The 15,398-nt window shown below is 38.6% G+C and overlaps 1 protein-coding gene across 2 annotated transcripts in view; it reads left to right on the top strand.

Moving 5' to 3' along the window:
* The first annotated feature begins 135 nt into the window (after positions 1-135).
* The window catches only part of UBA6 (ubiquitin like modifier activating enzyme 6), an 87,167-nt gene continuing 71,904 nt past the window's right edge, over positions 136-15,398 (top strand). Inside the window, exons 1-2 of one of the 2 annotated variants that reach the window (XM_032151881.2) lie at positions 136-244; positions 4,871-4,933. In XM_032151881.2, coding sequence (XP_032007772.1) covers positions 174-244; positions 4,871-4,933 — 134 coding nt within the window. In that variant the 5' untranslated portion in view covers positions 136-173. Of the gene's footprint in view, positions 245-563; positions 687-4,870; positions 4,934-15,398 lie in introns of those variants that run through there. The other variant, XM_032151888.2, reaches the window with a different exon arrangement.

Below are 15,398 nucleotides of genomic sequence, written 5' to 3'. Positions count from 1 at the left end.
GGCCACACCCAAACCGGAAACCAGGACGCCCCTAGGGTTGATGGGAAGGCTCTGCCGGGCTCCTAGCTTCCCCAGGCCCGCCCCCTCTGATGACGTCTCCGCCCGCCCCTTGACCCCTGCGGTCCCGCCCCCTTCCTACCTCCTAGTAGCCGGCGGCGGTGTCTCAGGCGGCAATGGAAGGATCCGAGCCTATTGCCACCCATCAGGGGGAAGAGGCGTCTTGTTCTTCCTGGGGGACTGGCAGGTGAGAGGACTAGGCGGGCGAAGGTGAGGGGTCGCGGGTGGGACCCAGGCTCCGGGTTTCTGCTTCTTTCTTTCTGGCGGGCTGGGGGCGCCCGAGAGGCCGCGGGGCCGAGCAGAGCCGGCCCTGGGAGGCGAGGGGCGCGCGCGGAGTGGGTGTGGCGACGTGGGCTAGGCCCTCTGCTGTTCCCGGCTTTCCTGAGGAAAAGTCCCCTTTCCGCACCTTTGAGCGCTTTCTCAGTTCTGGCTGGGATTCGGGATCCTCCTTCCTCCGAGTCACCAGACTTGGGGGGCTCCGGTCGAGAGCGAGTTGTGGTCCCGGTCACTTAGCGTGAGCTTCCGCGACTGGAAACACCTTTCCTCCTTTCCGTAAAAAGAAAGCTAGGAGCGCCTCTGTGCACCTCCGCTGAGATCCTCTTTTGAAAACTATTACCAGAAGGAACTTGGTAAGAATGAATCAGTACCAATCTGGACACCCTGAGGCCTCTGTTGACTACGGAAGAAGAAAAAAAAAAAGCCAGGAAAAAAAAAAATACACAAGTTACTACCCATTCTTATTTCCCACTTGGTTTTGAAATTCTTCAGGTCTTTCCCCCCCTTGTAAAATTAGGGGGAAAATATTTGTGCCAGGCCTTTACCAATTTCTTGGTTAGTAGTTCCTCTTTCAGTCATCTCATAATTAATAAAGCAAGTAGTTATATTTCTATCCACCACTGTCAGAATACACCATGCCAAAGATAGAAGTGATGGATGTATTATTTTCAGCTGATGTGAGACTTTGTAAACCTGTAGCCTTTTCGCCAGTTTCAGACTGAAGGGATGCTTTCAGTTTCATGGTGTTGTCTGCCATTGCCAACACTGCCAGACTTGAGGGATATTATGTAATATAACCCGCACCTTATTTGAAGCGTTTTTGATTGTCTTATAGATCATATTATTTTTACGTATTTTTGAAACATTACAGTGAGGCACAACTTTCTGAAAAGTGCCAGTCATGTCATTAAGTGTCAGAGCTAGTTAGAATGCAGCTCTTCTCGTTTTTATTCAGATTTACCCACCAGGCCTATTGACCCCGCCATGCAAGGAAAATAGCAAGTTTTCCTTGGGATAACTTGGGATCCCTTGGGATATCCAAGGGATAAGATGATAGGAAAGTAGATAATAAAAAATTTTGTTGGCCGGGCGCAGTGGTTCAAACGCTTGCAATCCCAGCGCTTTGGGAGATCGAAGCAGGCGGGTCGCTTGAGCTCAGGAGTTCTTAGACTAGCCTGGGCAACATGGCGAAACCGCATCTCTATAAAATACAAAAAAAATTAGCTGAGCGTAGGTCGTGCACTCCTGTAGTCCCAGCTACTCGGGAGGCTGAGATGGGAGGATCGCTTGAATCTGGAGAAGTCGAGGCTGCAGTGAGCCGAGATCGTGCCACTGCACTCCAGTCTGGATGACAGAGACCCTGTCTCAAAAAAAGAAAAGAAACAAATTTTGTTTATTTTTATATTTTGTTACAATGCCCTATTGTGTATGTGTGTGTTTTTTATTAGATAGGTGATCTCTTAGAACACAGCTATCTTCCGATTTGCCTTGGTAATTGGAATCAATTTTTTTAATAGCTATCCGTTTAATTAGCTAGAAGCTGGTATCATTTGATATGTGTCAGTGTTAGGTGAGATAAATGATAACATTTTAATTACCTTTGTTTACAAATTCTTTGGCTTATTTATCAATGCTAGGACTAGAAAGTTGGATTCCAAGCCTGAATTTGATGCCGTGGCATTGTTTTTAGAATCTTTTAATTGACGACTAGGGCGTCTCAGAACTAGGAATGGCCTGCACTTCTGCCAGCATATTGATCTCAGCTCTCACAGTGGTTCAGCTCCAAATGCTCCAGACTGGTTCCCTGTACCTGGGAATTCTCTTTTTTTCCCAGTGTTTCCTACAGATATGTTTTTTGAAGGCCATGCTGTGAAAAAATTGGGACAAGCACTGCTATAAATAATATGTTGCTATAATAGTTATACTTTGTCAGATTTGCATATTTAGATTAGTTTTTTTTCCTTTAAAATTTATTCTTTTAACAGGGTTTGTTGTTTTTTGTTTTTTTGACAGAATCTTGCTCTTGTCCCCCAGGCTGGAGTACAGTGGTGGGATCTTGGCTCACTGCATCCTCCTCCTCCCGGGTTCAAGCGATTCTCCCACCTCAGCCTCCCAGGTAGCTGGGATTACAGGCGCCTGCCACCACGCCTGGCTAATTTTTGTATTTTTAGTAGACACAGGGTTTCACCATGTTGGTCAGGCTGGTCTCGAACTCGTGACTAAAGGTGATCCTCCCTCCTTGGCCTCCCAAAGTGCTGGGATTACAAGCATGAGCCACCGCGCCCGTCACATTTAACAGGTTTTTTTTTAAGTGTTTTCTTTATGTCTAATAGCAGAGACAGTAGGCAGTGTGTGTGGTAGTCAAGAGCTAGACTGCCTGTGTTCAGATTCTGGCAGTGCCATTTGCCTGCTCTGTGACTTTGGGCAAATTTTAAGTTAACCTCCCTCAGCCTCTTTTTTTTTGAGTCAGAGTCTCAGAGACAGAGTCTCACTCTGTCGCCCAGGCTGGAGTGCAGTGGCGCAATCTCGGCTCACTGCAAGCTCTGCCTCCCAGGTTCACGCCATTCTCCTGCCTCAGCCTCTCCGAGTAGCTGGGACTACAGGCGCCCGCCACCACGCCCGGCTAATTTTTTTGTATTTTTAGTAGAGACGGGGTTTCACCGTGGTCTCGATCTCCTGACCTCGTGATCCGCCCGCCTCGGCCTCCCAAAGTGCTGGGATTACAAGCGTGAGCCACCGCGCCCGGCCAGCCTCTTTTTTCTATCTGTTTGTTGGAGACAGCAATAGTGCTTGCCCACTGTTTGGACAAGGTTGATGTAAGGGTTAACTGAATAAGTACATCTAAAGCACTTAAAACAGTATGTAGCACGGGGTTATCTATTATTATTAAATGCCTGGTACTGTTTTAGCTATTTGGAATACAGTAGTGACTTTTTAACAGACCATACATTTTTTGGTAGGAGTGGGAGACAGTTAATGGTAAGTGATTTGAAGAAACTGACAGGTTAATGAGTTAGGCAGTGACCTAAGGATAAGAGTAGTCATTTTATTGACAGGGTGATCAGGAATGATGTGTGTGGTATTTGTGACACAATATTTTAATAGAGGCTTAAGTGACAAGAAGTCAACTATTCTGAAATTTTAACAAAGAACATTCTAAGCAGAAGAAATAGGTAAAAACTGAAATGAGAGCAAGCTTGCCTTCTTGCAAAACAGCAAGCAGGTCAGTGTGGCTTGAAGATAGCGAAAACGGAGAGTGGTGGGAGTTGAAATTGGAGAGGTAATTGGGAGACAGGACACATTGGCCCTTTCAAGCGTGGTGAGGTATTTGAATTTTGTTTTTAGAGTAAAGGAAATCCACTGAAGGGTAGTCCAAATTCGGGATAATTTCTGACTGCATTTTAAGATATTTAGACTGTTTTATGGAGAATAAAGGGGAAGGGCAATAATGGAAATGAGACTAGCTAGGAGGGCTTTGAAATAGCTCAGGTGAAATGTGATGATGGTTTGGCTTGAGATTGTACTGATTGAAATAGTAAGAGGTGATCAGATTTGAGATCTCTTATGAAGGTAGAACTAATAGGTCTCAGATGGAGGAAGTTGAGGAATAATTTAACCAAGAAGATCCCTAGATTTCAGGCCCAACCCAGTAAATGATGGTAGTGGAAAATGAGTTAGGAAAGACAGGAAGAATAGATTAAGCAGGGGTAATTGAATTCTCTTTGGAGTTTGTTATGTTTGTGATACCAGTTAAGACATCAGAATAGTTATTGTTTTGGCAGTTGTTTACAATCTGGAGGTCAGAGGAAAGATTACACGTGGAGAAATAAGTTTCGATATAATCAATATATATTCATCCATAGGATTGAATGAGTTTATCTAGGAAGAGTGTGTATATAAAGTTCATGGTACAGAATTGCTGAAATACAGATCCATTAGAATACATGTACCAGACAGCCAGGCACAGTGGCCCACGCCTGTAATCCCAGCACTTTGGGATGCCGAAGCAGGTGGATCTCTTGAGGTCAGTAGTTCAAGACCAGCCTGGCCAACATGGTGAAACCCCATCTCTACTAAAATTACAAAATTAATTGAACGTGGTGGTGTGCACGTGTAGTCCCAGCCACTTGGGAGGCTGAGGCACGAGAATCGTTTGAACCCGGGAGGTGGACGTTGCAGTAAGCTGAGATCGCACCACTGCACTCCAGTCTGGCTGACAGAGTGAGACTCCCATCTCAAAAAAAGAAAAAAATATATATACACATATATATGTATTTTTATGTACCAGTGATAAAACAACACCTGAGATCTGAGAATAAAAGATGATGAGCTCTGTAATCTTAAAATCTACACAGGATAGAACAAGCAATCCGATAATTTAATTTCAGGCCATTTAAAAAATATAAGTAAAGTGGTAGATAATAAAATATATGTTTGGTTTGTGAAAACCTTTAGTAACTGGTGAATCTGATCACACAAATAATCAAATATTACATTATAAAATGTGAATATTTGATAACCATGTTTTTTTTTCCAGCACAAATAAAAATTTGCCCATTATGTCAACAGCATCTGTGGAGATCGATGATGCATTATACAGGTAAGAATCTCATAGAAACTGAAACTTGTTTTCCCCATTAATTGTTCTCAAATAATCAAGTAGTCTCTTTGAAGTTACCATTCGGCCTATGCAGAATTTTATATATATATATATATATATATATATATAGTTCCTCTCGAGTTAAAATTAGAATTTCTGTGATTTTTTTAAACTACATTCGGATAATATTTAAATCTCAGTTGTTTTAGGTTTAGGTGACAGGACTAAGAAGGATTTTGCTGCCCTCTGCAAAATAAACCTTTCATTTTTGGACGATAATACAATTTAAGTTCTTGATAGTGCAAGAGTTCATGAAGAATAATATTTCACTTTAGTCATACAATAACATCTAAAGAATTTGATTACTTCATTGTAATCTCATTAAAATATTTCCTGTTCTGTAATTTATAGATAGTGGAGAAATACTGTGATTGAAGAGTTGTAATTTGAATGGAATTTGATGGGACTTTTAAAACTATGCTTTTTCAGGAAATTGGAATACTTTTTTAGTAATTAAAGAAAGTATTGTATGATTAAATAGTTGTGATTTGAATGGAATTTGATGAGACTTTTTAAATTATACTTTTTCATGAGATTCGAATACTTTTTAAAGTAAAGAAAAAGATGCAGAGTCAATAATGGGCACTTTATTAGGAGCTAATACATAACCATCTGGCATGTTGAGTCCAAATCCTGTTTTGTACTCTGTGCTTGGGAAAAGAGATAAAAGACTAACAATCTTGCTCACGTGAAAATTATTTTACAGATGGTTTCCTGATTATAAAATACGGTTTAGAAGTCACCTTAAGTTGTTGTATAAGGGTTAACTGAATTAGTACGTCTAAAGCACTTAAAACAGTGTGTAGCACAGGGTTATCTATTATTATTAAATGCCAGGTATTGTTTTAGGTATTTGGAATACACTAGTGAGTTTTTAACAGACCATACATTTTTTGGTAGGGGTGGCAGACAAACAGTTAATGGTAAGTGATTTGAAGAAACTATGACAGGTTAATGAGTTAGGCAGTGACCTAAGGATAAGAGTAGCCATTTTATTGATAGAGTGATCAGGAATGATGTGTGTGATATTTGTAATACAATATTTTAATAGAGGCTTAAGTGATAAGAAGTCAACTATTCCAAGATTTTTAAGAAAGAACATTCTAAGCAGAAGAAATAGTGTAAAAACTCTGAAATGAGAGCAAGCTTGCCTTCTTGTGAAACAGCAAGCAGGTCAGTGTGGCTTGAAGATAGTAAGCAAAAAGGGAGAGTCGGACTCTTAAATTGGGATTCTTAATCTATAATTATATTCTTAATGTCTTTTTGTTCATGTTTTTCTTGGTATAACAAATGGCACCTCTTTGAGATAGTATTGACTAATGTTATTCATTTTTTAGTTTAATCCTTGTGAAACTTTTTTTGTGTCCCACTAACCCTGTAATGCTGATAAATAAACATAATTTTCAGTAGCCCGGTGACTAAACTTTCCATTTACAATGCTATGTAAGTAGGCTGCAGTTTGCTTTACTGAGAGTTATAGAATATAGCAGTTTAGCTGTTATTATTAGAGGTAAGCCATTTTCTTTTGTTTGATGGAGAGTATCTTTCGATGTTGCTGTTTGCACTTTGTATGCATGTCTTATTGCAAACATCTCGTTTTCTACCAGTGTGCATATTTGAGTTTTAATATCGTCCTTAAGAATTTGTCATAGTGAGGGCAGGAAGCCAGAAATTTATGTGGGTACTAAAAGAGTGAATTATTATGGAATACTAAAAGAGTTACTGACTACATATAGGTTTTCTTAGAAGAAATACAAAGATGTGGCCAGGCGCGGTGGCTCATGCCTGTAATCCCAGCACTTTGGGAGGCCGAGGCGGGCGGATCATGAGGTCAGGAGATCGAGACCATCCTGGCTAACACAGTGAAACCTTGTCTCTACTAAAAATACAAAAAATTAGCCAGGCATGGTGGCGGGCGCCTGTAATCTCAGCTATATGGGAGGCTGAGGCAGGAGAATGGCATGAACCCGGGAGGCAGAGCTTGCAGTGAGCTGAGGTGGCGCCACTGCGCTCCAGCCTGGGCGACAGAGCGAAACTCCGTGTCAAAAAAAAAAAGAAAAGAAATACAAAGATGTGTATATTACAAAGGCCAAAATGTGAGATTTTCACACAAAAACTAGCGCTTATTTTCTTAGATTTTAAAAATTAACTTACATGTTTGAGGGGTTTTTTAAAATTATTATTATAGTGACTGAATCTGAAGATTTGGGAGTTTTGTATTTTTTCTTTTTTTTTTTTTTTTTGAGACGGACTCTTGCTCTGTCATCCAGGATGGAGTGCAGTGGCACGATCTTGGCTCACTACAACTTCCGCCTCCCAGGTTCAAGGGATTCTCCTGCCTCAGCCACCTGAGTAGCTGGGACTATAGGCATGCACCACCATACCCAGCTAATTTTTGTATTTTTTTTTTAGTAGAAATGGGGTTTCACCATGTTGGCTAGGATGATCTCAGTCTCTTGACCTCGTGATCTGCCCATCTCGGCTTCCCAAAGTGCTGAGATTACAGGCGTGAGTCACCATGCCCAGCTGTATTTTTTCTTTTTTAAAATCTGTATCTGTTGCTTATGGGGACTAGTATAAGACCTAGGACTTTGGAAAATGATTTATTTTAGGGACAAGGCATGAAATGAGGATCCTTGGCCTCTTAACATCTCAGGGAGATAGATTTCAGCAGTAAGCTTGATGAAGGTAGGGTAAGATAAAGATAAATTCCAGAAGTTCTCTTTTCTCTCCATTCTCTTTCACACAGCCACAGTTCTGACCATTTTGTCTCATAGTACAAGTCCAAATGCTATAGCTTACCAAGTAATTTTGAACATAACTCCAACTTACCTTTTAAAAAATTATTATTGTAGTAAAAACACATAACATGAACTCTACCCTACAAACAAGTTTTTAAGTGTGTAGTATAGTATAGTTGACACTTGAACAATGAAGGAGTTAGGAGTGCCAACTCCCCTACCACCCTACCTCTTGTGCAGTCGAAAATCCACATATGACTTTTGACTCTCCCAAAGCTTAAATACTAATAGCCTACTATTGACTGGAAATTTTACTGATAATGTAAATAATCAATTAACACACATTTTTAATATTATATGTTTTATATACTGTATATATACACAGTATTTTTACAATAAAGTAAGCTAGAGAAAATAAAATGTTAAGAAAATCATATAAGAAAGAGAAAATATATTTACTGTTCATTAGGTGAAACTCGATTATCATAAAGGTCTTCATCTTTGTTGTCTGTATGTTGAGTAGGCTGAGGAGGAGGAAAGGGAGGAATTGGTCTTGTTTTCTTGGGGTGGCAGAATCAAAAGAGGTGGAGGCAGAAGGGTAGAGAAGGAGAGACAGGCACACACTGTAACTTTATGGAAATATAACTACTGTGTGACTTTTTTTGCTTTCTCATTTCTGGATGAATGTTTCTATATAGTACTGATCTCCTGTCGTTTTCTTTAGTTTCTTTTTGGTGCCCCTGTTGTAGAAGGGTCCATGTCATTAAAGAAATCAATGCAATCTTGAATCGTCAGAACCCTTCTGCCAGATTGTCTGATGTCAATAACAATGATAGCATCTTCAATGGTATAATCTTCCAGACTTTAATGATGTTCTCTTTCTTGGGGTTCTCTTCCATAGCATTGACAATCCTTTCCATAGAGTACCGTGTGTAATGAGCCTTAAAGGTCCTTTATGATGCCCTGATCTAGAAGCTGAATTTGAGATGTTGTGTTTTGAAGCAAGTAGACCACTTCAGCACCTTCACTGTTGAACTTACAGGTTCTGGGTGGCCAGGTTATTGTCCAATAGCAAAAGAATTTTAAAAGTTCTTGCTGGCAAGATACTTCCTGACCTCAGAATCAAAGTGTCAATGGAACCAATCCAGTAAAAGGGTTCTTGTCCAGGCCTGCTTGTTGTGTAGCTGGAGGACTGGCAACTGGTGTTTATCTTTTCCCTCCAATGCTCAGGAGTTAGCAGCTTTATATGTAAGGGCAGTCCTGATCATAAACCTGAATGAATTTGCACAAAACAATAGAGTTAACTATCCATTTCTGCCTTAAATCCTGGTGCTTGCTTCTCTTCCTTACTAATAAATGTCCTTTGTGGCAATTTTTTTCAGAATAGAGCACTTTCTTCTATATTAAAAACCTATTCAGGTAGATATCCTTTCTCTTCAGTGATTTTCCTCATGGTGTCTAGAAACTCATTGCTGCCTCTTGATCAGGAGAAGCTGCTTCTCGTGTTGTGTCTGACTTTTTTTTAAGACAAACCTCTTTCTAAAATTATCAAACTATCCTTTGCTGTCATTAAATTCTACAGCTTTACTGCTTGGGTGATGGGTGCACCAAAATCGCACAAATCACCACTAAAGAACTTAAGTAACCAAACACCACCTGTATACCCCAGTAACCTATGGAAAAAAAAGAATTCTGCAGCTTTATATCCTTTACCTTCTTTTTGCTTTAAGTGGTCTTATAATGACTTTGCTTTTTCTCAAATCATGTTAGAGTCTATGACTTTCTTTCAGCACTCCTGCACCCATATCAGTGCTGCATTTTCAATACAAGATAAAAAAGTCTTTCACAAAAAGTGCAAGGTTTTCATACTTGCTGGTGTAGTTACAATGATGGCTTTTCTTTTTTTTACAATGGTCCTTCCACTGGATTCATTTTATCTTGAAATGGCAGGCAACCATAGCTGCAGACCTCAGTCTACAGTACATATCAAGCAATTCAACTTTTTATTGTAATGTCATGACTTTTCTCAGCTTCTTGTGAGCACTTGCAACATTACTGGTGGCACTTTGTATGGGTCCCATGTCATTCAAGGTTTACAGTATTGCACATTAAACATGATGAAAAAATATGCAAGAACCTCAAGACATTACTTTTTCCTGCAATATTCAATTTACTGGAGAGAGGAACTGCTCAGGCAAAGATGAATAGAGTCACATGCGCTTTAACCAGATACATCACTTAAGCTCACCACAATAGCAACTGGAAGTAGCTACAAAATTATTACAGTAGTGCAGTATGTACTACAGTGACTTTTATGCACTTATGACTGAATACTGCATCTTTTACATCTGTTTACATTCCTCTTGACTGCAAACGGCGACATCTATGGTCTGTAAGTGTACGCATAAGTTTTGATAAATTTTAATTTTTTATAATTTGTGTATATTTTATGGTAGTAAATGATAAAATAGACTAATATGTACACAGATTTCATGCATTCATGACATACTTTTTCTTTATTTTTGGATATTTCTAGGCTACAAAGTTCATCTGTGAGTTTTTTCAAGTTGTCACAAATGTCCAAAAATATTTTCAGTATATTTATTGAAAAAAATCTGCATATAAATGGACCTGTGCGTTTGAAACTCATGTTGTTCAAGGGTCAACTATATTGTTAACTCTGTGTACATTGTCGTATAGCAGATCTATATAGCAAATATTTCTTCAAGATCTTGTTTCTAATTATTTTGGAGAAATACCCAAAATGGAATTGCTGGATTGTATGGTAATTCTATTTTTTAATTTTCGAGGAAGCTTCATACTGTTTTCCGTAGCAGCTGCACCATTCTACATTTCCAACAGTGCACAAAAGTTCCAATTTCTCCACATTGTTGCCAATACTTGCTATGTTTTGTTTTGTTTTATAATGGTCATCCATACAGGTGTGAGGTGATCTCTCATTGTGGTTTTGGTTTGTATTTCCTTGATGATTAGTGAATGTTGAGCACCTTTTCATATACTTGTTGGCTATGTGCATGTCTTTGGAGAAACATTTATTCAAACTCTTTGTCCATTTTTAAAGATTGGGTCAGTTCAGGGGTTTTTTGGTATTGAGTTATAGGCATTCCTTTGGATATTATTAACCCCTTATCACATACATGGTTTACAAATACTTTCTCTCATTCTGTAGGTTGCCTTTTCGTTTTGTTGATTGTTTCCTTTACTGGTTTTTAGTTTCATGTAGTCCCATTTGTCGATTTTTGCTTTTGTTATGTGTGCCTTTGGTATTATCCAGGAAATCTGTGCCATCACCAGTGTTATGAGGCCTCTTTCCTGTTTTCTTCTAGGAGTTTTATAGTTGCAGATCTTACATTTAAGTCTTTGATTCATCTTGATTTGATTATTTTGTATGGTATAAGGGTCCAGTTTCATTCTTTAGCATTTGGAAATCTAGTTTTCCCAGCAACATTTATTGAAGGCCCTAACCACCTTTTCCTCTGAATACACTGGCCATATTAGACTACTTTTTTACCAGAGATAAGATAGGTAATTGCAGTTTATACCTTTTTACCTCAACTGTTTTTTCCTATATTGCTCTTTTGTGCCTCAAAAATACCTTCCAGTGATCCTTTAAGAACTCACTCCTATGTCTGCTCTGTGATATCTTGCCTGAGTTACTTCTCATCCTTTCTGCTTAGCCCTAAAGCATCTTATTTTTATTGCTATTAAATAAGCACATTATCACATAGTATTTGTTCACATGTATGTCAACTCTATCAGACCATGAGCTTTTCTAAGTCATAGACTATGACACAGTGTCTGAGTCTTAGCGGATACTCATTAAATGATTATTGAATGATTAGGGAAGACAGTGGGTTCAGATTGGCTTGTAGACTGGAACCTAAGGCTAGGTACATTGTCTACGTAGTTGGCAGTTCAGTGGCTGGGCAGGAAGCAAAACTAAGGATATGACAAAAAAGTCTGAAAAAGGTACAGATGGTACTAACAATAGAAGAAGTGATGATACTAAGAAGGCACTTACACATTCCATCCTTAGGCAAAAACCAGTATTACTGGCCAGGTACAACATTCCCTGACTTCTGAATTCTGACATGAAGCTGCTACAATAAGATCATCCTTTATATCTGGGAAATTCTGACAGCCGAAAAAGTTAGATAGAAAAACAAACTTCTCTTTTCTCAGGAATTGGGGCATTTTGAGCAAATGAGTTTCTTTATAACAGCCCAGATACATGTAAATTCATTTTTCCTGAAAGTTAAAGAGTGTAACTTTCTGGCATCTTATATGTTGAGATATGTAAGATTGATACTTTAAATGTTGTTTATTTCCTCCTAGATATTTGTATACTATACAGATGCTTATTGATTTAAAATGGAGTTATGTCCTGATAAACCCATAAGCTGAAAATATTGTTAAGTTGAAAATGCATATAGTACACCTAACCTGAACATTACATCTTAGCCTAGCGTACCTTAGGTATTCTTGGAACACTTACCTTAGCCTATAGTTAGGCAAAATCATCTAATACAAAGACTGTTTTATAATAAAGTGTTGAATATCTCATACAATTTATTGAAAACTGTACTGAAAGTAAAAATCGGAATGGTTGTATGGGTACTCAAAGTATGGTTTCTACTGAATGTGTGTCACTTCTGCACCATTGTAGAGTTGAAAAATCAGTACGTTAGACCATCATAAGTCAGGGACTCTGTGTAATTGAAATCTAGTAAATATCCACTATTGTTTTTGTTTTCCTAGATGCTATTATTGAAATTTAGTTAGTATTTACTAGGTACACAGGTTTTTTACAGCCATAAATAACTGTGCCTTAGGTTATAATTTTCCTTCTAAACAATTAGATTTTCCTATAAAACTAAACCTTTTGAAAAATCTACAAATCTTAAATATCAACTAAGATGTTTTTAATATTTGTACATATATATTTAGGAAATATCTTTTAGAGCAATTTTAGTACCCAGTTGAACAAAGCATCTTTCTGAAGAAAAATTTTATTTTTCTTATTACTACTCAATCTTAAGCCATCTCATAGTTTACTAATCAATGGATTCTAAACTTTTTCTTAGAATCTCAGAGGGGTTTTATTTTGGACTGACTCTGATAGTATTCTGCGTTCTCTCTCTCTGAGGGGTTTTATTTTTTACTGCCTCTGATGGTATTCTGAGTTCTCTCTATCTTTGATCTTTATTGTTAGGTAAATTAGACTTGAGCCTATTCCCTGGCCATTTCTTTCCTTTTCTCTGAAGATGTGCATGAGTCTGCTGATCACAAGATGTATCTGAAGAAATGAATGAGTCCCAATTTAGGACTCCAGGCTTGGTTTTTTAGCTGCTTTTACGAAAGAACCCTCTATTGAATGGGATTAAGGCTGATTCAGATGATAATAAAATGGTATTTTTATCTATTCTGTTCTTCCTTGCATATAATTTCCGGTGTAGAGATCACTATATGAAGAAAGGGTTAATATCGAAGCAGAATCAGGGCATTCCTAGGTCTTTAGATGGAATACTACTTTAAGCATCTAAACCTTTTATTCTAGTGTAATCCTAGAGGAAACGCTTTCCTCTAGCTTCCAGAATACCAGTCTTTCTGAATTTGCTTTTACTACTATGACTCTTCTTTCTCAGATATTTTTCTTAAATTCTTTTTTTCTGCATCATAAATGCCAGGTTCCAACTTGAGGATTTTTCTTTTTGTTTTTTAACTGTTAAATTCAGGGGTGCAAATGCAGGTTTGCTACATATGTAAACTTGCGTCATGGGGGTTTGTGGTACTGATTATTTAAAAGAATGAGATCATGTCCTTTGCAGGGACATAGATGGAGCTGGAAGCCATTATCCTTAGCAAACTAATGTAGGAACAGAAAACCAAATACCACATGTTCTCACTTATAACTGGGAGCTAAATGATGAGGATTTTTCTTAGTTCATATTCTAGTTCACTTAGTTCATAATCTAGATTCTAGTTCACATCATTTATTCCCATGATTTTAGGTATCTCTTTATGTTAGTGATATTTGAGTCTCTCTTCAGATTTCTCCTTCCAAGTTCAAGACCTTCATTTTTAAATGTGTATACAGCTACATACTTTAAATGTAAAATGAGTAGATGTTCAGCAAATGTCTACTTGTTAGAGAAACATTGGTACAGTGGAGTTAACGTGGCCTTTGGAGACAGATGTAAGAGTTCATATCCCAATCCTGACATTTATATGAACTGGAGCTAGTTACTTCATCTTTCTTTTACAAAGTTTCTCGTGTGTAAATAGGAATAATAATATTTTATATCTTAAGGAAAATATTGGTCGGGTGCAGTGGCTGACGCCTGTAATCCCAGCACTTTGGGAGGCTGAGGCAGGCGGATAACAGGAGTTTGAGACCAGCCTGACCAACATGGTGAAACCCCGTCTCTACTAAAAATACAAAAATTAGCCAAGCATGGTGGCACGCACCTGTAATCCCAGCTACTCAGGAGGCTGAGACAGGAGAATCACTTGAACCCGGGAGGCAGAGGTTGCAGGGAGCCGAGATTGCAGCACTGCAGTCCAGCCTGGGTGACAGAGCGAGACTCCGTCTCAGAAAAAAAAGAAAAGTCTTAAAGATTTTATGTAAAAACTATAGGATGTTTTTGATTTTTTTTTTTTTTTTTTAGAGACATGATCTTGCTGTTGCCAAGCTTGAGTGCAGTGGCGTGATCATGGCTCTCTGTAACTGCAAACTGTTAGGCTCAAGCAATCCTCCCACCTCAGCCTCCTGAGTAGGTAGGACCACAGGTGTGTGCCACCACACCTGGCTAATTTTCACATTTTTGTGTAGAGATGGGGGTCTCACCATATTGCCCAGGCTGGTCTCAAACTCCTGGTCTCAAGTGATCCTCCTGCTTCAGCCTCCCAAATTGCTGGGATTACAGGTGTGAGCCATCGCACCCCACTACACCCAAACATTTTATTTGTGTGCCTTTATAATTCTTTTCTTCTCACTCCAACTCTCATTTCTTCAGGCAGCCACTCATCTTTAGTCTATCTGTCTCTCCCAGTACCATGTCACAGACATTCTAGTAGTTTACGTATTTTATTTAATATGTAATCCTCATAGCAGCCATACGAAATTGTTGTTGTTATGATCTCTGCACAGTGAACCCCAAGCAAGTGCCTGGCTTGAAATCGGTATGTTAATAAATATATGCATGCATGATAAAGATAATGAAGTATGTCCAGAAGAAAGTAATTAGTGCTGAGGGGTACTCAAAATGATGTTATGCTTGGAATTGTTTAAGGAACTGGAGATGTTTAGCTTAGAGAAAGAAACATCTAGAACCTGAATGCCATCTTCAAATGTTTGGAGGGGTACTACATCAAAGAAGGATTTAGACAAGTTCTCTATGGCCCCAAGGGAATAAAACTAAGACTAGTGGGTAAAAACTGTAGGGAGATGTTATTGTTTCATAAAAGGGTGAATTTTTAATCAATAGGGATTTCTGCTACGTTCACTGTTATATAGTCATTTAGTAGAGTCAGCTGTAATGTAACAATGCTGGTCCTTGCAGTTATACTCTCAGCTCTTTAATCCCATCTTTACTACCTATTAACATTATGAACTTCACTGCATTTAAGTGTCATTTAACTGC

Source organism: Hylobates moloch, unplaced genomic scaffold (genome assembly GCF_009828535.3).
Source record: "Hylobates moloch isolate HMO894 unplaced genomic scaffold, HMol_V3 SCAFFOLD_2, whole genome shotgun sequence".
NCBI lineage: Eukaryota > Metazoa > Chordata > Mammalia > Primates > Hylobatidae > Hylobates > Hylobates moloch.
The sequence above is the reverse complement of the archived record's forward strand: the minus strand, read 5'-3'. Positions and strand labels throughout refer to the sequence as shown.